Source organism: Symphalangus syndactylus, chromosome 4 (assembly GCF_028878055.3).
Source record: "Symphalangus syndactylus isolate Jambi chromosome 4, NHGRI_mSymSyn1-v2.1_pri, whole genome shotgun sequence".
Lineage (NCBI taxonomy): Eukaryota > Metazoa > Chordata > Mammalia > Primates > Hylobatidae > Symphalangus > Symphalangus syndactylus.
The window spans coordinates 117,096,992-117,124,668 of NC_072426.2; the positions used below are offsets into that span (position 1 = coordinate 117,096,992).

At 40.8% G+C, this 27,677-nt stretch overlaps 1 protein-coding gene and 1 pseudogene across 1 annotated transcript in view; one reads left to right on the forward strand and one right to left on the reverse strand.

The window, feature by feature from the left end:
• Window positions 1-27,677, forward strand: part of LOC129480156 (beta-glucuronidase-like) — a 97,876-nt pseudogene that overhangs the window by 15,980 nt on the left and 54,219 nt on the right.
• Window positions 3,174-27,677, reverse strand: part of FREM3 (FRAS1 related extracellular matrix 3) — a 123,581-nt gene continuing 99,077 nt past the window's right edge. Inside the window, exons 7-8 of the mRNA XM_055276005.2 lie at window positions 11,723-11,872; window positions 3,174-3,757 (exon numbers count right to left, since the gene is read on the reverse strand). Coding sequence (XP_055131980.1) covers window positions 3,516-3,757; window positions 11,723-11,872 — 392 coding nt within the window. The 3' untranslated portion in view covers window positions 3,174-3,515. The remainder of the gene's footprint in view (window positions 3,758-11,722; window positions 11,873-27,677) is intronic.

Below are 27,677 nucleotides of genomic sequence, written 5' to 3' on the forward strand. Positions count from 1 at the left end.
TCAGCCTCCCAAGTAGCTGGGACTATAGGCTCAGGCCATCACACCTGGCTAATTTTTTGTTTTCTGTAGGGACAGGGTCTCACCATGTTGCCCTGGCTTGTCTCAAACTCCTGGGCTCACACAGTCTTCTCGCATTGGCCTCCCAATGTGCTGAGATTACACCAGCAGTGTTGAGCCACCATGCCCAGCCGAGGAATAGTTTTTATTTCATTAGATTTCTTAATACTTACATTATTGGTAGATTAGGCTAATGCTGGACTGCCTACAGCTTCTTTCTAAACATAGGTCTACTAAAGCCTCAGGCTGGAATTCCCATTGCTTTCAGGACATTGTGTATCTGCTGATGCTGCTTCCAAGCATTACCTCTGTCAGATGGACTGCGTTATGTCTTCAGGACAGGGCCTTGAATCTCTACACAAAGATCCCCTCACAGCAGACACTGAGTGTCAGTCTCTTTCTGTATTCTCTAAGCGTGCTTTCTAGTGTTCTTCATTTTGCTTCGTTGCCAATACCAGCAAACTCTCCTGATCTCTCCCTGCCTGTGGTACTAGCTTCCTGTGGCTGCTATAACAAATTACTATAAACTTGATGGCTTAAAAAAACAGAAATTTACTTTTTCCTAGTTCTGGAGTTTAGAAGTCCAAAATCAGTATTACTGGGACAAAGCCTAGTTGTTGGCAGGGCTGTGCTGCCTCCAGCAGGAGAATCTACTTCTTGCCTGCCAGCTTCCAATGGCTGCTGGCCTTCCATGGCTTGTAGCCCCATTACTCCAATCTCTGCCTTTCATAGTCACATTGCATCCTCCTCTTCTGTATGTAACCTCCATCTCACATCATCTTATGAGGACTCTTGAGATTACATTTAGGGCCCATTCAGGATAATATTCCTATCTCAAGATCCTTAATTACATGTGCAAAGATGCTTTTTCTATATAAGGTAAAATCCATAGGTTCCAGGGATTAGGACAAGTCAGTGCTAAATATTCCTGCAGGGACCCTATGAACTTCATCACAAAGTGTGATAACAATAACAGAATGAGGTCATTATAATCTGTTTAATTTCCTCAATTTCATAAATAGCAACAACTTGCTAATGAGCACATGTATTTACTGATATAACTTTAGAGTATGTTTACAAAATAAATGACTGATAATCTCATTACCGTAATAGAAAGCTATTACCATTTCCAGGCATTTTCTTTTAGTCTTTTCCATATGTTTAAGGATTGCAATAGCCACATGGTCATGGATACTCTAGAATTCATACTGTTCTATCAAGTAGATATCCTATAATTCAGTTAACCATTTCCTGAGTATTGGGCATTTAGGCTGCTTATAATTATTTATTATTATAGATAAGTTTAGGAGCAGCAACATTCCGCTGCCTTAGTGACAAACAAATTTTTGAATGCCTAGCTGGCAGAAAGCTACCTATGGAGTCATCAGTGTTGGTTTGCTCCCCATAGTTCACTGTCTCCTGGGCTGAGCCCTGGTGGGTACGGCAGTTCACCAAGGACCTATGGCTGGTGTCTCTGCTCCAGTAAATGATGGCCCTTAGCTGCCTTTTTCATTTACCCCATCAGTGGAGCCCTTAAATTGGGCCCTGGGCACTGAAATAAAATATACAACACCTTTCCATTTAAAGTTTATGCAAGAACAGCAACATCTAGTGTATCTCCATTACACTTTCCAGCTCTGAGAAAACTAAAGTATTAAGTGAGAAAAAAATACTTGATATTTTTTTCTATAAAAATGTTAGCATAGGGAAGAGTATATAAGGGATGACAAATAAGCCCAATTTTCCATAGTGTGCAATTCCATTCCTGGTAGGAAATCAGGCATTTTTTCACTCTTTCGGGACACTGGATTACTTTCATTACTGAACTATAGAATATGCTCTAAGTCATAACTAGAATACACCAGGTTTTATCCTGAAAAATATAATTTTGCTTCTCTGGCACATCTTAATGGGTAGAAACTGGGAATGAAACAGACTTTATAAAAAGCACTGTTTGTGATATCCTTCCCCCAAACATATGAATGCCTAAACACTGCATTCATCTGAATGTACCTAAGTAACAAAAAAATACAATGAGAGAGAAAAAGAGTGATTTTCTGAAAAACACTGAAAGACTGGAATTAATTTCGAGTTCAAAACAGATTCCTCCTAATGCTGACAATGTGTATTTCCCCTGGGCACACAGGTACTCAGCAGGGAATTCAGTTGTTGCTTCATTTGGGGCCCAAACCAGGGCATCTGTGGGGTCTCTTAGGTATATCTGAAAGTTATCTTGGTCCATGTGTAGTTTTTCTATTACTTTTTTTCTGACGTGTGTGAAGGGGACATATCTCTTTGACCTGAAGAAGAAGCCCAATAACTATCTGTTGAATTTTAGTTTAAGAGATTTTCCCCTGGTGGTTGGGAAAATTGCAAGGTGAGGGAGGGTGATTTTCTGTTGGTAGATATGCATTCAGACAGGAATTGGACAGAACTGGAAGAGATCTTAACAGAAATTGAGTCCAAATTTCTTATTTTACAGAGGGAGAAGTGAGGTCAAGAGTTATAAGGTAGTTTAGAAAAATATTTCCTCTGGTTGGGAAAATGAAAGTCTAGCAAAGAAGCAAAACCTGGGCTAACAGTAGACAAGGGCTTCTTGGCCTATATATGCAGACTATATCACGGTGAAGAGCCGTTTTATCCCCATTCAATATTTGGAAAAAATGCATCTGGGAATGGTTTCTATTATACACTATGTTGGCTTGAGAATAAGTTAATGTCTGAAACACAAATTTTAAAAAAACATTTGCAAAAGAAATACCTAAAAAGTAATGATGGGGCACAAAGATGTGGTTTCAAAATAATTTGGAAACTTTGATTTATGTAGTATTAGCCACAGCTATATATATTGTCAATTCAACATTAGTTAAGAACTAACTGGGCAGTTTGTGAACTATGCACATCTTCAACTCTTCTTTCTTCTCCTTTTCACTACTTGCATGTTCATCACTTTACTGTTTAGTATCCTTTTTTTTTTTTTTCACAAAAGAGTGCAAAGGAATAAAGAGTTGAAAATTTTCCCTACCAAGTAGTTCTGATAAAGACTTGTGAAGAAAAATTGAAGATTTCGCCAAAAGAACTTTATATATGGAGAGAGAGAGTTGAAAAGTGTTTCATATGCAGCAGCAATCAGTAAAGAGAGGTTAATCCTTTGATCTTAACTTTTGATTTAATTGATCACAGTGGATTTCTTACTTGCCTCAGAAACAAAGTAAAACAAAATAGAAAAAGAACATGAACACAGTCTAATTCTTTGTGGGCTCAATGTTTTCTATGTATATATATATTTCTATCTCCATGCAGTCACATAAATTACATTTCCACATATCACCAGAATATAACACCAATGACAGTACAATATCACTGATATCCCAGAATTGCTAAGATCTATAAACAGTAGAGTTTCATTCTGTTGTTAGGAGGCATATCTTGGCTATGTTTTTCCCTCTTAAAGTCTTTCAATCAAAGGAACTACAAGCACTCTGCTTACAGTCAGTGACGGTGTCCTCGATGAAAACGGTAGTTTTATTTGGTTCTCCAAGCACTGCACCCACAGGCATCTGAAGAAGTAATTCAAACTTCTCTGGGCCTTCCAAGGTGGGCTGTCCCAGGTCATCAAGGATGGTCACTTGGAATGTCTGCATGCGCACGCCTGGAGCAAAGTCCAGATTTCGGCTGATACCAACATAATCTGTTCCAGCTAGTGAAAAAGAAAAAGGAACTAGTGAGACAGTAGGATTTGTCATAAGTTTTCCTTCAGAGAAAAATGAGAGCTCTCATCAACCCTGCAGCATTCTCCTTTGTACCCAACACTCTCAGGATCATATATTTTGGGTTTGATCCCCAGAAGGGGGAACTTCCATATTCTACCAAATGCCTTGTAGTCCCTTGTGCCATGCCCATGTGCCATCCTCACCAGGGCTTTACATGTCTAGACCAGGCACATCACCTTCCAACTATTTCCACCAAGATTCTGCCAATTTATTGAAGGATCTCTGAAGGTAGCTTCAATTTGAAATGAAAGGATTTGCCTTTTTAATTTTTTAACCTTGAAGATAAATATAATACATTTTATTTTGATTAGGTTTCACTCATTAGGCCGGGCGCGGTGGCTCACGCTTGTAATCCCAGCACTTCGGGAGGTCGAGGCAGGCGGATCACGAGGTCAGGAGATCGAGACCACGGTGAAACCCCGTCTCTACTAAAAATACAAAAAATTAGCCGGGCGTGGTGGCGGGCGCTTGTAGTCCCAGCTACTCGGAGAGGCTGAGGCAGGAGAATGGCGTGAACCCGGGAGGCGGAGCTTGCAGTGAGCTGAGATTGCGCCACTGCACTCCAGCCTGGGCGACAGAGCGAGACTCCGTCTCAAAAAAAAAAAAAAAAGATTTCACTCATTCACTTTTGCTAGACATCTGTTTTAATCTCACAACATTCTGCTCAATTTTATGAAGCCATGAAGTTCTGCCATTCTCTGGGTTGTTATTAATAATTTTTTCAAGCTCGTCCACCTCACCATACAGCTTCTTTGTGACTTATTCAGAAAGTCATCAAATGTAATGATCATAACATATGATAATCAATGGTATTAAATAGAAACCCCTGAGTGATATAAATATAAAAATAAATCGAGGAACAGAATATTTATATTGTCTCAAGGTACTCCTCCATGAAATATTAATTGCAAAGGAAAAAAGGGAATATAATGAGGAACCATGGCAGATACTACCTTACCCAAGTGATCAAAGTTAACACCACCAGTAATGGGATAAATGGAAACTGTGTGCCATTTGACAGAATACAATGAGAGGATAGTATCATCTTTGTGATATTCCTGCTAAAGATGCATTACCTGAATCTAATTATGAAAAACCATCAGAAAAACCCAAATTTGGAAGACATTCTATATAGTATAATAACTGGGTTGTAATCTTCAAAAGCATCAAGGTGTTGAGAGGACTGTTATAGATTGAAGAAAACAAAAGCAGACATGACAGCTAAATATAATGCGTGATTTAGAACTGGATTCTTTTGCTGTAAAGAATGATTTGAGGACAACTGGTGAAATTTGAATGAGGTCTGAGTAGATTATGGAAGTGTATCAAGTTAATTTCTCAGTTTATGCTTGTTTTGTGGTTATACAAAAGAATGTCTTTGAAGGAATTACATTGTAAGTTTTTGGAGACATGGTTCCAAACTTACTCTCAATAGTTGACAAAAAAAAAAAAAGTGTCTCACTCTACTTGTTACTCTTCTGTAAGTTTGAGATTACTCCAAAAAATTTTCTAAAAGGCACTAAATAGTGACATTAAGAAAACAAAACAAAGCCGGGCCTGGTGGATCATGCCTGTAATCCCAGCACTTTGGGAGGCCAACGCGAGCAGATCACTTGAGGCCAAGAGTTTGAGACCAGCCTGGCCAACATGGTGAAATCCATTTCTACTAAAAGTACAAAAATTAGCAGGTTGTGGTGGTGAGTGCCTGTAGTCACAGCTACTTGGGAGGCTGAGGCTCAAGAATCAATTGAACCTGGGAAGCAGAGGTTTCAGTAAGCTGAGATCATGCCACTGTACTCCAGCTTGGGTGACAGAGTGAGAGCCTGTCTCAAAAACAAAAACAAGGTTATAGTGAAAATTACTAAGGCAGGAGAGTAATGGATAAGGTTTTGTATCTCATGGACTTTGACTCAAATCTTGGTTTATTGCTTACTTGTACTAATTCTTTAACTTCTTTGAGTCTCAGTTTCTTTTCTTCAACTGCAAAATGCGGATAATGATAGCTACCTTATAAGGTTTATTGTGAAGATTATAGAGAGTAGAGCAAGGATGCTAACACAGTATCTGGCAAATAGTAGGCATTAAGAACACAGAAGTTATAATAATTATTAATGTAACACGTTATACCTTATACATATATACATAAGATTAATATAGTTAACTAACCTGAGCAGATGTCAAGTATTTACTAGGTTCAGTAGACTATCAAGTATAAACCTTACTTCTACAGCTCCACTTGTTAAACCCATGAATCACCACCCCAAGCATGAACATTACTTCTATTAGTTCATCCCTAACAGACAGCTAGCAGAGGCGTCATTACTTTCATGCAAAGAGGTTTATTTAAAGGAATCTAAATTTCTGTTTCATACCACAAGCAAAGAAGTCCACCTAACCAAATGGGTTTATTCACTCTTCGTTTCATGGATACATATAGAGTGAGAAATGACCCTGTCTGAAAACTTAAAAAAGAATGAAAAAAAGGGGAGGGGAGTGCCAAGATGGCGAACTAGAAGGAGCTAGTGTGTGGTGCTCTCATGGAGTGGACAGAGAGTGGTGAATAAACACACAAGCCCTTCAGCTGGATTTTCTAGGTGGACAGGCTGAGATTCATCAAGGAAGCAACATGACCCACAGAGAACATAGAAGAGTGAGACAGGACAGCTGCCCACCTAGGACTGGGGCGAAGCCAGGGGAGGATCCCCACTGTGCGTAAATGGTGAGTGTGACCCTCCTGGGACCCACAGTTCTTCCATGAACCTCTGCAACCCTGGGCTCTGGAAATCCTCCATGACCACCCCTACCACTGGGGCCTCCAGACAGACACAGAGAACTGTGTGGACACTGGGCAGAGCTAAGGCTCAGGTATGCACGGAGTCCCAGGGGCTTTGGACCCCTGGAAACCCTGGTACCAGCATCTGGAGCTTCTGCTGCCTCACATGCCCCCAGGATAGGGGCTGAATTCACAGAGCTGAAGAGCAGATGGACTGCACAACTTGCCTCCACTGAACTCGCTAAACAAAGCCCACTGGCCTGGGACCCCAGCGTGGCCACCTGAGCTTGCAGTCTGGTAGCAGCCCTGCACTTCCCTGGGATGGAGATCCCAGTGGTAGCAGGCAGGCCTGTCAGTTTTGCTGGTCTGCAGCTCTGGCCCCTGCAGTCTTCAGGCTCTGGAGAGAGCAAAAAGATTGAGAACTAATGTAACCCCCAGCACAGCACAGCTGCCTTATGGAGAAATAGACTGTTTTCCCCATGAGTCCTGCGTCTGCTACCTCTTACTGGGCAGGGCCTCCCGACCTGGGACGCCAGCCACCCCAGCCCCACCTAGGCTCTTGGCTGGTAGCAGCTCTGCACTTCCTTGGGATAGAGCTACCAGAAGTAGCAGTGCCACCATTTTTGCTGCCCCACAACCCCCGCTCCTGCTGAGCTCAGGCTTGGGAGGGAGCAAAGAGATTCAGGACTAACTCAGGCCTCCAGCCTAGTGCAGCAGCCTTATAGAAAACTGCCCAGACTGTTCTCCATGTGAGTCCCTGCCACTGTTACTCCTCACTGGGCAGGGCCTCTCAATCTGGGAACCCAGCACAGCCACGTTATCCCCACCTGAACCGTTTAGTCATTGGTGGCTTTGCATTTCTCTGGGGAGGAAATCCCAGAGACAATGCAAAACCTTTCTGCCATTGCAGCTGCAGTGGTACTGCCCTTACTGCCCTCAGGCTGGGGAAGGAACAAAGGGCTGTTCAAGTCACTGACACTTCCAGCATGCCACAAACACCATACAGAGAGGAGCTCAGTTTCTGTTTCCTGGGAGCCTCTACTGTTCACCAGGCAGGGCCCCCAGCTCAGGACTGCAGAGCAGTTGCCCTGCCCCTGGCTGAGCATTCCCACTGGTAGTGGCTCTGTGTCTTCCTGGGCTGGAGCTCCCTGAGGCAACTGACAGGCCCTCTGCCACTGCCACTGCAGTGGTTCTGCCAGTGCTGCCCTCAGACTGGGGAAGGAACAAAGAGTCTGAGGGCTTTACTCCCACCTCTACCATGCCAGTTGCCATATGGAGAGGAGCCAAGTCTCTCTTCCCTGTGAGCCCCTGACCTGCTGCTGCTCTTCACCAAACAGGGCTCCTGGCTCAAGCCCACAGGACAGCTACACCACCTCCTGGCTGAACATTTCCATTGGTAGTGGCTCTGCATTTCTCTGGGGTGGAGCTCCCAGAGGCATCTGAAAGTTCCTCTGTTACTGCCACTGTAGTGGTACTACCCTTGCTGCCCCCAGAGAAGAAAAGGAACAAAGACTCTGAGTGCTTTACTCACACCTCCAGCTCTTAGCTGCCCTAAGGAGAAGAGGCCAGTCTGTCCTCCCTGTGAGCCTCCTGCACCCCCTGCCCATCACCAGACAGGCCCTCCCCAGTCCCCCAAGCTTGGGCTCACAATGCAGCCACTCTGATTGATAGTGGCTCTGGGTTTCTCTGGGGTGGAGTTTCAAGAGACAAGTCGAAAGCCCTTTGCCATTACTACTGCTAAGGTCCCCGTCCTCGTTGCCCCCAAGCTAGAGAGGGAGTGTAAAGCCTGAGGTTGCCTCAAGGCTGTGGTGTATAGCTTAGGAGTGCAAAGCCAAGATCTGCAGTCAGCACTCAGGTAAGAGAGGAGCCCACACTGTTAGAGTGCTGAGAGGGAACACGGCTGCAAATGCACAGAGGAGCCATGTGGCTGAGTAAGAGCCTGCCTACCAGCCATTACACTTATATGCCATCTACTAGATCACAGCCCAAACTTCGAAACCAAAAATACTTTGCCTATAACACCCTGTGAAACCAAGGACAAAAATTCAGCTACATATGAAGACCCTGAACAAAGCCTTGGCCCTCTGAAAACATCCAGAAGCAAAGTCAATTGACTATACTAAAATTACATCACAGTTAAAGGAATATCAGCCCACACAGATGAGAAAGAACCATCATAAGAACTCTGGCAATTCAAAAAGCCATAGTGTCTTCCTTCCTCCAAATGACTGCACTAGTTCCCCAGCAATGGTTCTTAATCAGGCTGAAATGACTGAAATAACAGACATAGAATTCAGAATATGGATAGGAATAAAGATCATCGAGATTCAGGTGAAAGTCAAAACCAATCCAAGGAATCTAGGGATAACAATAAAATGATGTAATAACTGAAAGATGAAATGAAGAAAGAACCAACAGATCTGATAGAGGTGAAAACACTATAAGAATTTCGTAATACGATTTGAAAATATTTATTATTTTTAAATTAATTTACTTTTTTTTTTTTTTTTTGAGACGGGGTTGAACTCTGTCACCCAGGCTGGAATGTTTGGCTCACCGCAGCCTCAATGTCCTGGGCTCAAGTGCTCTTCCCACCTCAGTCTTACAAGTAGCTTGGACTACAGGTGCACACCACCATGCCTGGCTAATTTTTTTGTATTTTTTGAAGAGATGGGTTTTTGCCATGTTGCCCACATTGGACTCAAGCAATCCACCTGCCTAGGCCTCCAAAAGTGCTAGGATTACAGATGAGAGCCACTGTGCTGGGCCAATTGCAAGTATTAACAACAGAATTGGCCAAGCTGAGGGAAGAATCTCATAGCAAAAAGGTTCTCTGAATGAACACAATCAAAAATAAAGAGAAAAGAATAAAAAAGAATGTGCAAAACTTCTTAGAAATATGAGATTATGTAAAGAGATCAAATTTACGACTCACTGGCATCCCTGAAAGACAGGGAGAGAAACCAAACAGCTTGGAAAATATATTTGAAGATACTGTCCGTTCGTATTTCCCCAACTTCACTAGAGAGGCCAAAATTCAAATTCAGGAAATGCAGAGAACCCTTCAAGATACTGTATAAGACAACTATCCCTAAGACACATAGTCATCAGACTCTCCAAGGTTGACATGAAAGAAAAAAATATTAAAGACAGCTGAAGAGAAGAGAAAGGCAGCAAAGAGAACCTCATTAGGCTAACAGCATTATCTTTGAGCAGAAACTCTACAGGCCAGAAGAGATTAGAGGCCTCTATTAAGCATTATTAAAAAAAAAAGAAGCTCAACCAAGAATTTTATATCCAGCCAAACTAAGCTTCATCAAAAAAGGAGAAATAAGATCTTTATCAGACAAGCAAATGTTAAGGGCATTCATTACCACCAGACCTGCCTTACAAGAGGTTTTTAAAGGAGCACTAAATATGGAAATGAAAGACCATTATGGCCACCACAAAAACACACTTAAGTACGTAGACCATTGACACTATGAAGCAACCACACAATTGAGTCTGCATAATAAACCAGCTAACAACAAGATGACAGCATTAAATCCTCACATATCAAATATTAACCTTGAATGTAAACAGGCTAAATGACCCAATTAAAAGGCCACAGAGTTGCAAGTTAGATAAAGAAGAAAGATCCAACCATATGCGGTCTTCAAAAGACCCATCTCACATGCAATGACAGTCATAGGTTCAAAGTAAAGGGATGGAGAAAAATCTACCAAACAAATGGAAAACAAAAAAAGCAGGGGTTGCTATTCTAATTTCAGACAAAACAGACTTTAAGCCAACAATGATAAAAAAGACAAAGACAGGCATTATATAATCGTAAAGGGTTTAATTCAACAAGAAGACTTAACTATCCTGAATATTTATGTGCCCAAGAGAGGAGTATCCGCATTCATAAAACAAGTCCTTAAAGACATATGAAGAGACTTAGATAACCATACAATAATAGTGGGAGACTTCAACACCCTATTGACAGTATTAGACAGACCATCAAGGGAGAAAAGTAACGAAGATATTTGGGACCCAAATTTGACACTTACCAAATGGACCTAATAGACATTTATAGAACTCTCCACCTAAAACCAACAGAATATACATTCTTCTCTTCCACACATACACATACTCTAAAATCAACTACACCATTGGCCATAAAAATTATTAGCAAATTAAAAAAATTTAGAAGTATACCAACCACACTCTCAGATTATATAACAATAAAAATAGAAACCAATACCATGAAGATCACTCAAAACCATACAATTACATGGAATTAAACAGCCTGCTCCTGAATGACTTCTGGGTAAACAATGTAATTAAGGCAGAAATCAAGAAATTTTTTGAAACTAATGAGAACAAAGATACAACATACCAGAACTTCTGGGACACAGCTAAAGCAGTATTAAGAGGAAAGTTTATAGTGCTAAATGCTCACATCAAAAAGTTAGAAAGATATAAAATTAACAACCTAACACCATACCAAAAGGTCACAACTGCAAATGAGAAAATGTGGGCATCAATGTACATGGAAATGTCCTTTTCTTTTCCTATTGGGTCCTGTTCTTTTTCTGATAAAGCACCTGACAGGTACTCTAGAGGAAATGGTATCTAGAATTGTGCCATGCTGTCAGCTAGGCCTTGGTCATCCATGTCAGGAAATACAAAGGTGAGCAGGGCATGAAGACATGCTGTTTGAAGCTAAGGCAAATGCCTGAGTCTGAAGTGAAAACTTCCTACACTTCAAAGGTCTAATATGTGACGACATTCTTCCACGAGTTGGGACTTGCTTGGCCATTATGGGGGTAATTTCATCTGAAATATTGTTTATGAGCAGCTTTAGGTATCTATAAATATTCTGAACTTTGGAAAAATTAATTTGAGCCCATGACAAGCAAGTGGTAATAAATGAATCCTAAAGGCTGCTGTTTGAATAATGTATTTATTTTGTAACTAGCAGAAGTCATTACGTATAAAAACCATCTACGTGCTGAAGCCAGAGAAACTTTCATTCGGAGTCCATCAACAAAGACTAAGCATGCTTACACTTAACAGACTAGACCCCACCATAAACATGTATCATGATAATGATATATTCTTTAAGTGGCCCTCTCACCTTCTGCTGACTCCTGCTCTGACTTTCTGGAGCGCACGGTGATGGATGATGGTTGGGAAAGATCAGTGCCTCTTCTCCAAACACAAACCTCCACATAGCCAGCACTTTCATTGACGTGATATTCAGCATCCCCAAAGTGCAGGACAGGTTCTAGAGAGGCAAAAAAAGATAAACTAAGAATGCTTCAGCCTGCCTGGTATACTGTCTCCTTTGGCCCTGTGTGAGCCTGGGCATTTGTCATAATTGTCAGAGATGACAGATCCCATAGGTCTTGTTTTTTTATATAGCTCACGGAGAACAAAAACAAAAACACACAAAAAGCCACATCAGAGTCACATACCATGACTTTGACTCCAGGAAATGCCATGAGATGAAGTCAGTTGAGATGCTATTCATTTTTTTGTTTTAAGGACTTTCCATTACATAGAAGAGATTTTCCTATTAGGGAAAATTGGCCAATCAGCTGTAACTCAGGCAAGTCCGCTATTGTTTGGGAAAAGATGGTGGAGAAGTTAGAGAGGCTTTTTTTGGCAGGGAGAAAATTGCTCTTCGTATGGAGGGACAGTTGAGCCAGAATTCTGAGTTTGATCACTATGGCTGTGCCTTTTCGTAGGGCATTTGCTGATTACAGGGACAGATGGAAATCCTGGGGCAGTGAATTAGGGGGAGGAGAGATCCTGTGAGCTGAGATGCCAGAAGCACTTCCCCAAGAGGCCAAGAAGTGACTCCATAGAAAAAGAAGGCTGAAGGAGAACAACCAGAACAGACACCAGGCTTCAGGGGTGGGTAGAAGGGAATTGTACATCTTCTAAAAGGAGGAAGAGGCTGACAATGCGAATGTTGCTTTGGCCAAGCAAATACACCTATCCATACCCCGTTCGCTCTGTTCTAAAAAGTAGCTATGAACTTAGGTGATTATTTAAAGCATATACAAGGCTTAGCTGTAACAGTACCTACTATATGTACTGTCATGAAAAAGGTTTTGAGGTGAATACTTTGTTGGCTGTGACATCTGGAGGCAAAAAATGTAAATATTAGGAAGAAGATTCACCATGGAGGAACAACCCCTTGAGGCTGTCGAACGGAAAATTAGTTGTGGAGATGACACCTTTGCAAATATATTGCAATGCACCAGGAGCATATCTGAATTTAAATTCAATTTTTGGAGGCTAGGAATCAGATTTAGTAAATATTATTTGCTTCAAGATGTATTTTAGTAGATCTTTTAACTGCTGAGGGAGTGGTAGTAGTAGTAAAACTGCAAGACCTCTCCCAATCTGATTTGAGTTGACTTTTTCTGGAATCATCTGGTGCCATACCCCACTCTGTGGCTTGTGTCCCGATTATGCTAAACAGCTCCCAATACACTGAACACAGCATGCATTTGTGAGCCTCCATCTTTGGTGGTGATGTTCTCTGAGCTGGAATGTGCCAATCTGGCAAATGCCTACTCATTTTTTTTAAGACTTTGATAAAGAGTTGCCTTCTCTGGGAAGCCGTATTTATTTCCTCAATAAATAATCATTCTTCACTCTGTGCTTCCCTAACATTTCAAATAGTTCTATAACTGTAGTAATGGAACACACTTGCAATTTGCTCACCTCAGGCATACAGCAGGCAGGTGGCCTGCACTCAGAAAAGGGTGGTGGGGTCATTCTTTTTCTTTTTAATGAACATGTTGTAATTGTACGTATTTATGGGGTACATAGTGGTGTTTTGATATATTTGTGGCATAATGATCAGGTCAGGATAATGCGCATATCCTGTTCTTTCTTCTCTTACCAAGAACTTTCTCCTCATTATTGCTAATGGGTGCTTCTGATGCCTCCACGGTCGGGACAGGAAAGAAGGAGGAGAGGGAGGAGTAGCAGGAAAGTTCTTTCTTGAACACTTTCATGGATGTCAGTACTCTTTGGTTTTGGAAGATGGAATAAAAGCTGATTCTGTTTATCATGGGCACTTTTGCAGGTTCTTTGGAGATCTCTCACTCCCACAATTGGGTATCTCTTATCTGCAGTTCTCCTGATGAGGATCAAACAGCTATATTCTGGCTGATCACTTAATCATTCCTCAACCTATTTAGCATTTGGAAATACCTCTGTTCAGCCCTCTAGATGGCACCTTTGGACAAGACCTAAGACAAGTTCATTCTGGCTCACTGTTGTATGCATGGCTCACATGTGGTCCATGGCAACCTTCCTGCATCCTCTGCCTTGATAAACTCCAGGAATACTGCTTAATCCCAAGGCAGTCCCTCTCTTTTGTTCATCCACCAAAGCAGCCAACCGGTTTATCTCTCACATTCAGATTTTCCAGGCAGAGCCAGATCCCACTTCATTATGTTCTCCACATTGCAGGTGATACACATCATACTGCCCAAATTGTCTCCTTCGAGCCCCCTCTCTTGATTTAGCACCTCTTTAAAATGCAAAAATGTTAAAGTTACCATTCTAACATGCTGTCCTGTGTTTTTATCAGAGCCTTATGAACTGTTCTCAAGGTCAGGGACCATATTCTATATGCCCTTGTATTTTTAGTGACGCAGTGGCTAGCATATTGACAAAGTCTCAAGTATTTGTCAAATGGACATTTTTAACTCTCTTCTGATGTATTTTGAACTTATTACAAAGTTTGTTGAAAAAAAGTTTAGACAAAGTTACCTGCATTTTTAGCAGAGGAATTATATTGTGTGGCATTGGGGAAGGGCAAGAAGTGAGAAAGGTAAAAAACATTTGGATCTGTTATACTGTTGTTGAGAGAAAAAAATGTCGGAACTCAAGCCTCTGAGTTCTGACACTAAGATATAAGACATGAGAGGAGGATAGTGTCACTTGTAAAAAATGTCATGAAATTCTTTCTAGATGCTCTAGGTACTGAGCATCAGGAGATCTGTCAGAATAGAGAAAACAGCTCCTCCATGTAGCACAGAAGAGTTTCCAAGTACTCTTTACCTTAGCTCTGTCTGAGAAACTGAGATGCTAGCAGTGATTCTAAAGGATGGGCAATTAGGAGAGTATGATGCTTTGGCCACATCATATTTACATTAAGTGGATTCCACAGCCATAGATGTGTTTTAATCTCCTTTAAGAGAGAATGTCCTTTAAATGAAAATAGGAAAAATAAATATGACAAGGTCAGAAATTAAGCTCTCAAAGAGATAAGATTATCATTTAAAATGAGTTCAGTGTTCATATTCAGACATTTAATGCCAAGTTTTGCAAATGAGGTAACAGGAACACTGTTGGTAAACTGAGAAACCGTACAGAACCTAGAATGGATGCCAAAAAATGGAAGATAGGAAAATATTTTTCCAGTTGCCTCAGGATAGAAAACAGATTCTAGAAACAGACTGGTAGGCTTTATCTTTAGAACAATTCTAGAACTGCTTATTTAAACAGGTTTTGAATTCTGAGAAAAGAAAGATAATGCCCATTGGTCAGTATTGGTTCTTTAATATCAGATTTGGCAAAGCCAATTCAATGTTTTTTTAAAAAATATTTTTTAGTTCAGTTCAGCAAACATCTGTTGAGCATCCCCTATGTGCTGTAAGCATGGTGCTAGTTACTGGGAATGTAAAGAGATATACAGTCTTGTTTTTGAGATACTTTTGGTATGACAGGGCCTCCACACCAGTTCCTTCTTTTGCTATAGCACCTAGGATTTCATTCGGCTAAATCCTAGGTGCTACAGCAAAAGAAGAGAGCCGGGCGCCGTGGCTCATGCTTGTAATCCTAGCACTTTGGGAGGCCAAGGTGGGCGGATCACGAGGTCAGGAGATCGAGACCATCCTGGCTAACACGGTGAAACTCCGTCTCTACTAAAAATACAAAAAAATTAGCTGGGTGTGGTGGCGGGCTCCTGTAGTCCCAGCTACTCGGGAGGCTGAGGCAGAAGAATGGCGTGAACCTGGGAGGCACAGCTTGCAGTGAGCCGAGATTGCACCACTGCACTCCAGCCTGGGTGACAGAGTGAGACTCCATCTCAGAAAAAAAAAAAAAGAAGGAACTGCCTTTGAGGCTCAGAAGGAGTCCTGGAGAAAATAAGGTGCTATGTCTTTAAAAATGAATGAGAATTGACCAATGAGAGAGGTTGGAAAAATGTTCCAGGTAGAGTGACTAGTAGGAACAAAGACACACAAGCATGAAAAAAGCCTACCGTTTAGGAAAGGATGCAAGAACTTGTTTATTGGTAGTGTGTAAGGTGAGAACAGAGGAATGTTTGGAATGAATTTAGAGAGAAACATAATCATTTTAGGTAGATGGGACTTGACATTTTAGATTTTATAGAATGTGGAAACCAATTTTAGGCAGTGAAAAGGTGTTTGGTTTTTGTTTTCTGTACATCTGTCCAGTGTCAGTGTGGGCCATGAATTTAGGAGGAATTAGTACAACAACCCATTAGAAAGGCATTGCAATTATTCATCTGAGACATAATGATGATTGATGATACTACTAGTAGGCAGTAGTATTAGTGATGGAGTGGAAGAGGTGAATGTAAGAAGTGCCCTGAACAGCACCCAGTGACTAATGTAGCGCTTCTAGGATGCCCTGCAAGTTTCTAGTGTTTGTGGGTGGGAGTGGGAGGCGCTAATTCAGTTGGGAATAAAGCAGGTGGAACAGTGTTGACTGAGGGTAAGATAAAGAAAGATGATGAGTTTGGTTATAGGTATGTTGAAATTGAGTGGCCTGTGGTGCATTTAAGTAGATATTTTGGAAAAACCCTTTCATGCATGAATCTAGAGTTCAAAATCAAGCCTCACAGTGGCTCATGCCTGTAATTCCAGCACTTTGGGAGGCCAAGGAGAGGGGATCACTTGAGACCAGGAGTTCGAGACCAGCCTGGAAAACATAGCGAGATCCCATCTCTACAAAAAGTAAATAATTAGCTGGGTGTGGTGCACATGCCTGTAGTCCCAGCTTTGTGGGAGGCTGAGGTGGGAGGATCACTTGAGCCCAGGAGATTGAGGCTGCAGTGAGCCATGATTGTACCATTGCACAGCAGTCTGAGGAAAAGAGTGAGACTTTGTCTCAAAAAATAAGAAACAAAAAGTCAAGCTAGGGCTGGAAATAAGATTTGGAAGTCTTAAGCATACAGATTGGGGTTACTCCTATATTAGATGGTATGACCGTCTACTATGGATGAATAAAAAGAGGATCATAGCAGGGAGCATCAACCCTTTGGGGGTTGACCTCTTTGGGGAGAAAGACCGAGTGACAGGAGCCCCCAAAAGAGACCAAAAACAAACAGATGGAAAAATAAGCAAACAAACAAAAACAAACAAGCAAAAAATAGTTGGCAAGAGGGAGAGAGGAGTTTGAAACAGGAAAATCAGGAGAGTAAAGAATCTTGAGAAGAATGAGTGGTCACAATGTCAAACGCAGCGAGCATATCCAGAAAGATACATGTAAGCCAACAGTGGACGTCAACGGCAAAAACCCAAAACACGTCTTATGAAACTTTCAGCTGCATAAAGTAAATTAACTATAGTGCCCAAATGAAAGGAGATAGAAAATCTACTCAGGAAGACCTGCTTAGATAAACACAGTTTTTATGCCAGTATCTTACTATTTTGACTACTGTTGCTTAAATATTTTCTCAAATAGTCAATTTTGAAGGACACATGTTTTATTTCTGACTGAAATGACGACTAAACTACTGCTGGAGACACACCACACACAGGAATTTGACAGGTGGCTAATGCTTAGAAACTCGAATTAACAGAATTGTCATTTCATGTCATTATTCTAAAAAAGATATAATTACATGGGAAGTGCACTAATAATCCTTGTGGTTGTTTCCTCAAGGCCAAAATAAAATGATACCATTCAAAGGGATCATTAGAGTCACAAGTGGCAAAATGTGAGTATCTCTAGGGTAGGGACTAAAGCAGAAGTATCTCCCATAAACGTCATACACTACAGCTGCCAAATGAGTGCCCCATGGGGGACTTGAAGATGGGAGGAAGTCACACCTCAGAATTGTACAAACGAATACCTGCTCTGGAATATCATTAACTCTGACAGGAGATTCTGTCAGAGTTAAGTATCATTAACTCTGGAGATTGAGCTGTTTTAGGTCACTCAGTAGAGTCAAGCTTGGGCTTAAAGGAATGTGACCAAGTGTAACTTCAGTAGAGTCAGGCTAGGTTAGCATGGTTACATCTGCAGCATGGCCAACTGTTTTGTCCTGTATTTAAAGGAAAATGGCATTAGCTGAAGTTAGCTCTGCATGAAACCTAGAAAAGGAGCAAGCAGCCAAAAGAAGGAAAAATGGGTTGCCTGTTTCTAGCCATCTTAAGACAAAAGGTATTCTGACCTTGGATGCTGAGTCTTCAGGACCCTTAGCAGTTGTTTGCCCAGGATGGAGATGGCTGTATTGGCTTGATGGGATTTCTCAGATCCCATTATCATCAGTTTCCTGCTTATGAAGTGGTTGCCCAGTAGAGCCTCCTTTAAGAAGAGAATCTATTAACCAGAGGACTCTGATTTTCAGTTTTATTTGATTTTAGTTTTCACTGTAATTTAGAATTAGTCATTTTGGCACATGTATCATGTCTCTTGTGGGTCTGCATCCTGTCTCTGTGCCCACAGACAAAATTGAGCTTCTAGACCTCTGACTCTGACAGGCCATGGACTGCAGTGATGAGCCAAGGAACTGTTTCTACATGGCTGGAAGACATCTAGGTGGTTTTAGAAATCTAAAAAGAGTGTTGCATCACTTGGCTTTGTAAAGAGATTGTGAAATGTATATCATCTTATGAATATGTAACCTTAAAATGATTTTGATACATTTTCTCAGATTTCTGGGATAAAAACCAGTGGCAATCAGCTGTTATTGTTTGTCTCATTTCTTTTCTCCCAGTTGTCTCTGATTGTGATGACCTGACATGTGAAATGCCAAATGCGGTCTGCTCTTTTTTTTTTTTTTATTATACTTTAGGTTTTAGGGTACATGTGCACAATGTGCAGGTTTGTTACGTATGTATCCATGTGACATGTTGTTTTGATGCACCCATTAACTCATCATTTAGCATTAGGTATATCTCCTAATGCTGTCCCTTCCCCCTCCCCCCACCCCACAACAGTACCAGGAGTGTGATGTTCCCCTTCCTGTGTCCATGAGTTCTCACTGTTCAATTCCCACCTATGAGTGAGAACATGCGGTGTTTGGTTTTTTGTCCTTGTGACAGTTTACTGAGAATGATGTTTTCCAGTTTCATCCATGTCCCTACAAAGGACACGAACTCATCATTTTTTATGGCTGCATAGTATTCCACGGTGTATATGTGCCACATTTTCTTAATCCAGTCTATCATTGTTGGACATTTGGGTTGGTTCCAACTCTTTGCTATTGTGAATAGTGCCGCAATAAACATACGTGTGCATGTGTCTTTATAGCAGCATGATTTATAGTCCTTTGGGTATATACCCAGTAATGGGATGGCTGGGTCAAATGGTATTTCTAGTTCTAGATCCCTGAGGAATCGCCACACTGACTTCCACAATGATTGAACTAGTTTACAGTCCCACCAGCAGTGTAAAAGTGTTCCTATTTCTCCACATCCTCTCCAGCACCTGTTGTTTCCTGACTTTTTAATGATGGCCATTCTAACTGGCATGAGATGGTATCTCACTGTGGTTTTGATTTTCATTTCTCTGATGGCCAGTGATGATGAGCATTTTTTCATGTGTTTTTTGGCTGCATAAATGTCTTCTTTTGAGAAGTGTCTGTTCATGTCCTTCACCCACTTTTTGATGGGTTGTTTGTTTTTTCTTGTAAATTTGTTTGAGTTCATTGTAGATTCTGGATATTAGGCCTTTGTCAGATGAGTAGGTTGCAAAAATTTTCTCCCATTCTGTAGGTTGCCTGTTCACTCTGATGATAGCTTCTTTTGCTGTGCAGAAGCTCTTTAGTTTAATTAGATCCCATTTGTCAATTTTGGCTTTTGTTGCCATTGCTTTTGGTGTTTTAGACATGAAGTCATTGCCCACGCCTATATCCTGAATGGTATTGCGTAGGTTTTCTTGTAGGATTTTAATGGTTTTAAGTATAACATTTAAGTCTTTAATCCATCTTTTTAAATTTTTGTATAAGGTGTAAGGAAGGGATCCAGTTTCAGCTTTCTACATATGGCTAGCCAGTTTTCCCAGCACCATTTATTAAATAGGGAATCCTTTCCCCATTGCTTGTTTTTGTCAGGTTTGTCAAAGATGAGATAGTTGTAGATATGCAGCATCATTTCTGAGGGCTCTGTTCTGTTCCATTGATCTATGTCTCTGTTGTGGTACCAGTACCATGCTGTTTTGGTTACTGTAGCCTTGTAGTATGGTTTGAAGTCAGGTAGCGTGATGCCTCCAGCTTTGTTCTTTTGGTTTAGGATTGACTTGGCGATGCGGGCTCTTTTTTGGTTCCATATGAACTTTAAAGTAGTTTTTTCCAATTCAGGGAAGAAAGTCATTGGTAGCTTGATGGGGATGGCATTGAATCTATAAATTACCTTGGGCAGTATGGCCATTTTCACGATATTGATTCTTCCAACCCATGAGCATGGAATGTTCTTCCATTTGTTTGTATCCTCTTTTATTTCATTGAGCAGTGGTTTGTAGTTCTCCTTGAAGAGGTCCTTTACATCTCTTGTAAGTTGGATTCCTAGGTATTTTATTCTCTTTGAAGCAATTGTGAATGGGAGTTCACTCATGATTTGGCTCTCTGTCTGTGATTGGTGTACAAGAATGCTTGTGATTTTTGTACATTGATTTTGTATCCTGAGACTTTGCTGAAGTTGCTAATCAGCTTAAGGAGATTTTGGGCTGAGACAATGGGGTTTTCTAGATATACAATCATGTCATCTGCAAACAGGGACAATTTGACTTCCTCTTTTCCTAATTGAATACCCTTTATTTCCTTCTCCTGCCTGATTGCTCTGGCCAGAACTTCCAGCACTATGTTGAATAGGAGTGGTGAGAGAGGGCACCCCTGTCTTGTGCCAGTTTTCAAAGGGAATGCTTCCAGTTTTTGCCTATACAGTATGATATTGGCTGTGGGTTTGTCATAGATAGCTGTTATTATTTTGAGATATGTCCCATCAATACCTAATTTATTGAGAGTTTTTAGCATGAAGGGTTGGTGAATTTTGTCAAAGGCCTTTTCTGCATCTATTGAGATAATCATGTGGTTTTTGTCTTTGGTTCTGTTTATATGCTGGATTACATTTATTGATTTGCGTATGTTGAACCAGCCTTGCATCCCAGGGATGAAGCCCACTTGATCATGGTGTATAAGCCTTTGATGTGCTGCTGGATTCAGTTTGCCAGTATTTTATTGAGGATTTTTGCATCAATGTTCATCAAGGATATTGGTCTGAAATTCTCTTTTTTGGTTATGTCTCTGCCAGGCTTTGGTATCAGGACGATGCTGGCTTTATAAAATGTGTTAGGGAGGATTCCCTCTTTTTCTATCGATTGGAATAGTTTCAGAAGGAATGGTACCAATTCCTCCTTGTACCTCTGGTAGAATTCAGCTGTGAATCCATCAGGTCCTGGACTCTTTTTGGTTGGTAAGCTATTGATTATTGCCACAATTTCAGAACCTGTTATTGGTCTATTCAGAGATTCAACTTCTTCCTGGTTTAGTCTTGGGAGGGTGTATGTGTTGAGGAATTTATCCATTTCTTCTAGATTTTCTAGTTTATTTGCATAGAGGTGTTTGTAGTATTCTCTGATGGTAGATTGTATTTCTGTGGGATCGGTGGTGATATCCCCTTTTTCATTTTGTATTGCATCTATTTGATTCTTCTCTCTTTTCTTCTTTATTAGTCTTGCTAGCGGTCTATCAATTTTGTTGATCTTTTCAAAAAACCAGCTCCTGGATTCATTAATTTTTTGAAGGTTTTTTTGTGTCTCTATTTCCTTCAGTTCTTCTCTGACTTTAGTTATTTCTAGCCTTCTGCCAGCTTTTGAATGTGTTTGCTCTTGCTTTTCTAGTTCTTTTCATTGTGATGTTAGGGTGTCAATTTTGGATCTTTCCTGCTTTCTCTTGTGGGCATTTAGTGCTATAAATTTCCCTCTACACATTGCTTTGAATATGTCCCAGAGATTCTGGTATGTTGTGTCTTTGTTCTCATTGGTTTCAAAGAACATCTTTATTTCTGCCTTCATTTCATTATGTACCCAATAGTCATTCAGGAGCAGGTTGTTCAGTTTCCATGTAGTTGAGCGGTTTTGACTGAGTTTCTTAATCCTGAGTTCTAGTTTGATTGCACTGTGGTCTGAGAGACAGTTTGTTATAATTTCTGTTCTTTTACATTTGCTGAGGAGAGCTTTACTTCCAACTATGTGGTCAATTTTGGAATAGGTGTGGTGTGGTGCTGAAAAAATGTATATTCTGTTGATTTGGGGTGGAGAGTTCTGTAGATGTCTATTAGGTCCACTTTGTGCAGAGCTGAGTTCAATTCCTGGATATCCTTGTTAACTTTCTGTCTCGTTGATCTGTCTAATGTTGACAGTGGGGTGTTAAAATCTCCCATTATTATTGTGTGGGAGTTTAAGTCCCTTTGTAGGTCACTGAGGACTTGCTTTATGAATCTGGGTGCTCCTGTGTTGGGTGCACATATATTTAGGATAGTTAGCTCTTCTTGTTGAATTGATCCCTTTACCATTATGTAATGGCCTTCTTTATCTCTTTTGATCTTTGTTGGTTTAAAGTCTATTTTATCAGAGACTAGGATTGCAACCCCTGCCTTTTTTTGTTTTCCATTTGCTTGATAGATCTTCCTCCATCCCTTTATTTTGAGTCTATGTGTGTCTCTGCACGTGAGATGAGTTTCCTGAATACAGCACACTGATGGGTCTTGACTCCTTATCCAGTTTGCCAGTCTGTGTCTTTTAATTGGAGCATTTAGCCCATTTACATTTAACGTTAATATTGTTATGTGTGAATCTGATCCTGTCATTATGATGTTAGTTGGTTATTTTGCTCGTTAGTTGATGCAGTTTCCTCCTAGCCTCGATGGTCTTTACAATTTGGCATGTTTTTGCAGTGACTGGTACCGGTTGTTCCTTTCCATGTTTAGTGCTTCCTTCAGGAGCTCTTTTAGGGCAGGCCTGGTGGTGACAAAATCACTCAACGTTTGCTTGTCTGTAAAGTATTTTATTTCTCCTTCACTTATGGAGCTTAGTTTGGCGGGATATGAAATTCTGGGTTGAAAATTCTTTTCTTTAAGAATGTTGAATATTGGCGTCTCTTCTGGCTTGTAGAGTTTCTGCCGAGAGATCAGCTGTTAGTCTGATGGGCTTCCCTTTGTGGGTAACCCGACCTTTCTCTCTGGCTGCCCTTAACATTTTTTCCTTCATTTCAACTTTGGTGAATCTGACAATTATGTGTCTTGGAGTTGCTCTTCTCGAGGAGTATCTTTGTGGCGTTCTCTGTATTTCCTGAATCTGAATGTTGGCCTGCCTTGCTAGATTGGGGAAGTTCTCCTGGATAATATCTTGCAGAGTGTTTTCCAACTTGGTTCCATTCTCCCCGTCATTTTCAGGTACACCAATCAGACATAGGTTTGGTCTTTTCACATGGTCCCAAATTTCTTGGAGGCTTTGTTCATTTCTTTTTATTCTTTTTTCTCTAAACTTCCCTTCTCACTTCATTTCGTTCATTTCATCTTCCATCAGCGATACCCTTTCTTCCAGTTGATCGCATCTGCTACTGAGGCTTCTGCAATCTTCACGTAGTTCTCAATACTTGGCTTTCAGCTCCATCAGCTCCTTTAAGCCCTTCTTTCCGTTGGTTATTCTAGTTATCCATTCGTCTAATTTTTTTTCAAAGTTTTTAACTACTTTGCTATTGTTTTGAATTTCCTCCCATAGCTCGGAGTAGTTTGATCATCTGAAGCCTTCTTCTCTCAACTCGTCAAAGTCATCCTCCATCCAGCTTTGTTCCATTGCTGGTGAGGAACTGCGTTCCTTTGGAAGAGGAGAGGTGCTCTGCTTTTTAGAGTTTCTAGTTTTTCTGCTCTGTTTTTTCCCCATCTTTGTGGTTTTATCTACTTTTGATCTTTGATGATGGTGATGTACAGATGGGTTTTTGGTGTGGATGTCCTTTCTCTTTGTTAGTTTTCTTTTACCAGACAGGACCCTCAGCTGCAGGTCTGTTGGAGTTTACTAGAGGTCCACTCCAGACCCTGTTTGGCTGGGTGTCAGCAGCAGTGGCTGCAGAACAGCAGATTTTCGTGAGACCACAAATTCAGCTGTCTGATAGTTCCTCTGGAAGTTTTGTCTCAGAGGAGTACCCAGCCGAGTGAGGTGTCAGTCTGTCCCTACTGGGGGGTGCCTCCCAGTTAGGCTGCTCGGGGGTCAGGGACCCACTTTAGGAGGCAGTCTGTCTGTTCTCAGATCTCCAGCTGCGTGCTGGGAGAACCACTACTCTCTTCAAAGCTGTCAGTCAGACAGGGACATTTAAGTCTGTGGAGGTTCCTGCTGAATTTTTGTTTGTCTGTGCCCTGCCCCCAGAGGTGGAGCCTACAGAGGCAGGCAGGCCTCCTTGAGCTGTGGTTGGCTCCACCCAGTTCGAGCTTCCTGGCTGCTTTGTTTACCTAAGCAAGCCTGGGTAATGGCGGGTGCCCCTCCCCCAGCCTCACTGCCGCCTTGCAGTTTGATCTCAGACTGCTGTGCTAGCAATCAGCGAGACTCCGTGGGTACAGGACCCTCTGAGCCAGGTGCGGGACACAATCTCCTAGTGTGCCGTTTTCCAGGCCCATTGGAAAAGCACAGTATTAGGGTGGGACTGACCCGATTTTCCAGGTGCTGTCTGTCACCCCTTTCTTTGACTAGGAAAGGGAACTCCCTGACCCCTTGCACTTCCCAAGTGAGGCAATGCCTCACCCTGCTTCGGCTCCTGCACAGTGCGCTTCACCGACTGTCCTGCACCCACTGTTTGGCACTCCCTAGTGAGATGAAACCGGTACCTCAAACAGAAATGCAGAAATCACCAATCTTCTGTGTCGCTCAGGCTGGGAGCTGGAGACCGGAGCTGTTCCTATTTGGCCATCTTGGCTCCACCCCATGCGGTCTGCTCTTTAGACATAGTTGATCAATTTAATACATTCTGTAGCCTCAGTAGAATGACATAGTTCTGAGATGAGGAGTGCCAGATAAAGGAACAACTTAATGTAAATATGTTGATTTGGAAATAATTTGTATATTATCTATAGAAAGAAAAAAAACCTTTTTATCTGAGAAATGCAAGTCCCTTTAAATTATCCAGCCCAGAGAGGCATTTAAAATATAACACCTGTCACATCCCACTCCCCCTTGAGATAAATAATATACTTCTTGAAGTGACTTGTTATGGGGACTCTAGACTAACTCATGCCAAGCAGCCATAAAATGTCATACCCCCTATAATTCAACAGTGTATAGCCAACCACTAACCAATGTTATTTCTGTAAACCAATGCGAATTCCTGACAAACAACTTTTTGTAATTGCCTTCTGATACAGTTTGGATATTGTTCCTTCCAAATCTCTTGTTGAAATGTGATCCCCAGTGTTGGAGGTGAGGCCAGGTAGAAAGTGTTTGGGTCAGGGGGTTGGATCTCTCATGAACATCTTGTTGCCATCCTTCAAGTAATGAGTGAGTTCTTGCTGTATGAGTACCCACATGATCTGATTGTTTAAAGAGCCTAGCACTTCCTCCCCTCTCTGTTGCTTCTCTCTTGCCATGTGATCTGCACATGCCAGCTCCCCTTCCCCTTCTGCCACAAGTGGACCTTCTTGAGGCCCTCACCAGAAGCAGATGCTGGCACCATGTTTCCTGTACAGCCCACAGAACCATGGCCCAAATAAACCTTTTTTCTTTATAAATTACCTAGCCTCAGGACTCTTTTATAGCAATGCAAATGGACTAAGACACTCCATCTCCTGATTTGTTCCTTTTTCTCTAAAAACTTAAACCTCTTCTTCACTCTCCGGAGCACCCTCCAAGGCAACCTGGATATTGTCCCAGGCTGCAGTCCTCAACCCTGGCTCAGATAAACTCTATATTAATTTTGCCTCAGCTTCTTCCTTTTAGGTGAACATATTCAGGATACTAATAAAATACTTAAAAGTTATATTTTTTTCATTAATTATTAATATCTTAAGTGATAAAAATAAGGGCAGATCTCAGATCTCAGGGGTGCTAAGAACTCAAGAGCACAACCAAAATCACTTAGCAAGCTCCTGAAAGGTAACTAGAAGCCAAAACTTGGGAGCTTGCCTCCTTTTTAAATTAAATAATATTTTAGTGTGACTTCATGAACAAATCATACAGATGACCATGTATGTAGATTGTAGCATTACATTTTAAGCTTAGCAATGTGCTTGATCCTCAATAAATGTTACAGAATCTGAATGCAAGTTCCCACAATCCAGTAATTATAAATAATGACTTGCTCAAATAAGTATGTAGCAATTCAGATTGTTTACACTGAACTATGACTCTTCCATCATTATTTCTGTGCATAATATTTTTTCTCCATTAAAAAGGCTTAATTCATTCAAGGATAATCTAATTAAAGATCAAATTGGGTAGGATAGAAGGCAGGGATAGACTTTGTAGTCCTGTACTAAGCAAGTGACAGGTCACTGTGAATGTCTCTTGAACAAATTATCTACCTGTTAAGAGTCTACTAAGACCATTTCAGACAACACTGTAAATTAACAATTGGATCGTATACTGGATTTTGCGTAATTTTCTTCCTTTCTTTGTATTTTTCCTTCCTTTTTATATTTAATATTGGAAATTTTCTCAAGTTCTCTTCTGAACATTAGAGGATTTAAAACTACCAAGTTTTAAGTAAAAATTAAGTAGGAATATGGCAGGGCTCAAGGGTATAATATTTCTTCAAGAAATAGATATTAAGACTTCTACTTGTTTTTACATATTCCTGTATAAATAACTACTCTTACAGTTAAGTACAATTTAGCTCATCTTACTAACTTTATTGTTCACCTGATGGCTTTGTTATTCATACAATGCTGTGGCACTAATAAAATTCAAGTGTTTAGGTTTCATTTTTGGAATTTAATTAGTGTTATTCTGTTGTTTCAGTGGTCACTATGATTCGCAGATGTAACTTTATTATTTGAAATATAAACAACAGAGTCAAAGAGAGAGAAAAATGTAGCCAAAGTGGTTTGCCAGGATATGCACTGGATTAAGAAAGTGGTGATTATAAAGAAAGCCATTTACATTCTTTATTCTCTTCCTCCCTCTGACTTTCATGTGTAGCCAATAAGGACACTATCATTTCAATTTCCTACCACTTAACTCCAAATACTGAGAGGCAAACAGTTTACTACTTTGTAAGTGAGCAAAAAGTCTCGTTTTATTATCTTATAATCTTTACTTCCTACTTCATAAACAAAGTGGTAATTTAATGCCATTTCTATTTTTCTGAAAAGTCAAGCATACTCAAATGTTTTCTTGGGTAGGTTACTTACATTGGCTCATGGTTCTTTTTTCCCTTGTGGCCATTTTTCATTTCTACACAGACATTTGCTCAGCCTATGAGATGACTGGCAAAATGTGCCAGCCCCTTTTATTTCAGTTTTTTGTTCACTTATTAAGTAGCATACTGTTTGCATCTCTTTCTTCAAAATTTTTACTGATGAACAATTGGATTCTTTGTTCAGTTGTACACACACAGTCAGCAGGTCTCCACATAAAATGAGACAATGCTACAGAGCCCACAGTATTTTTTTTTTTAATTTTTTTTTTTTTTGCACACAAAACAATAAATATTTTCTAAAAGTACATACAAACAAAAAGATGCATATCAAACATATTAGGAAGGTTGCACATGGGAAGACGGGGAATAGAAATGGGGGGTGGGAATTAAAGAAAATAAATGAGAGAGGGAGTTTGTATGGATCAATGATAATAACTCAATCCTCTATTTGACAAAGAAGAAGGAGAAG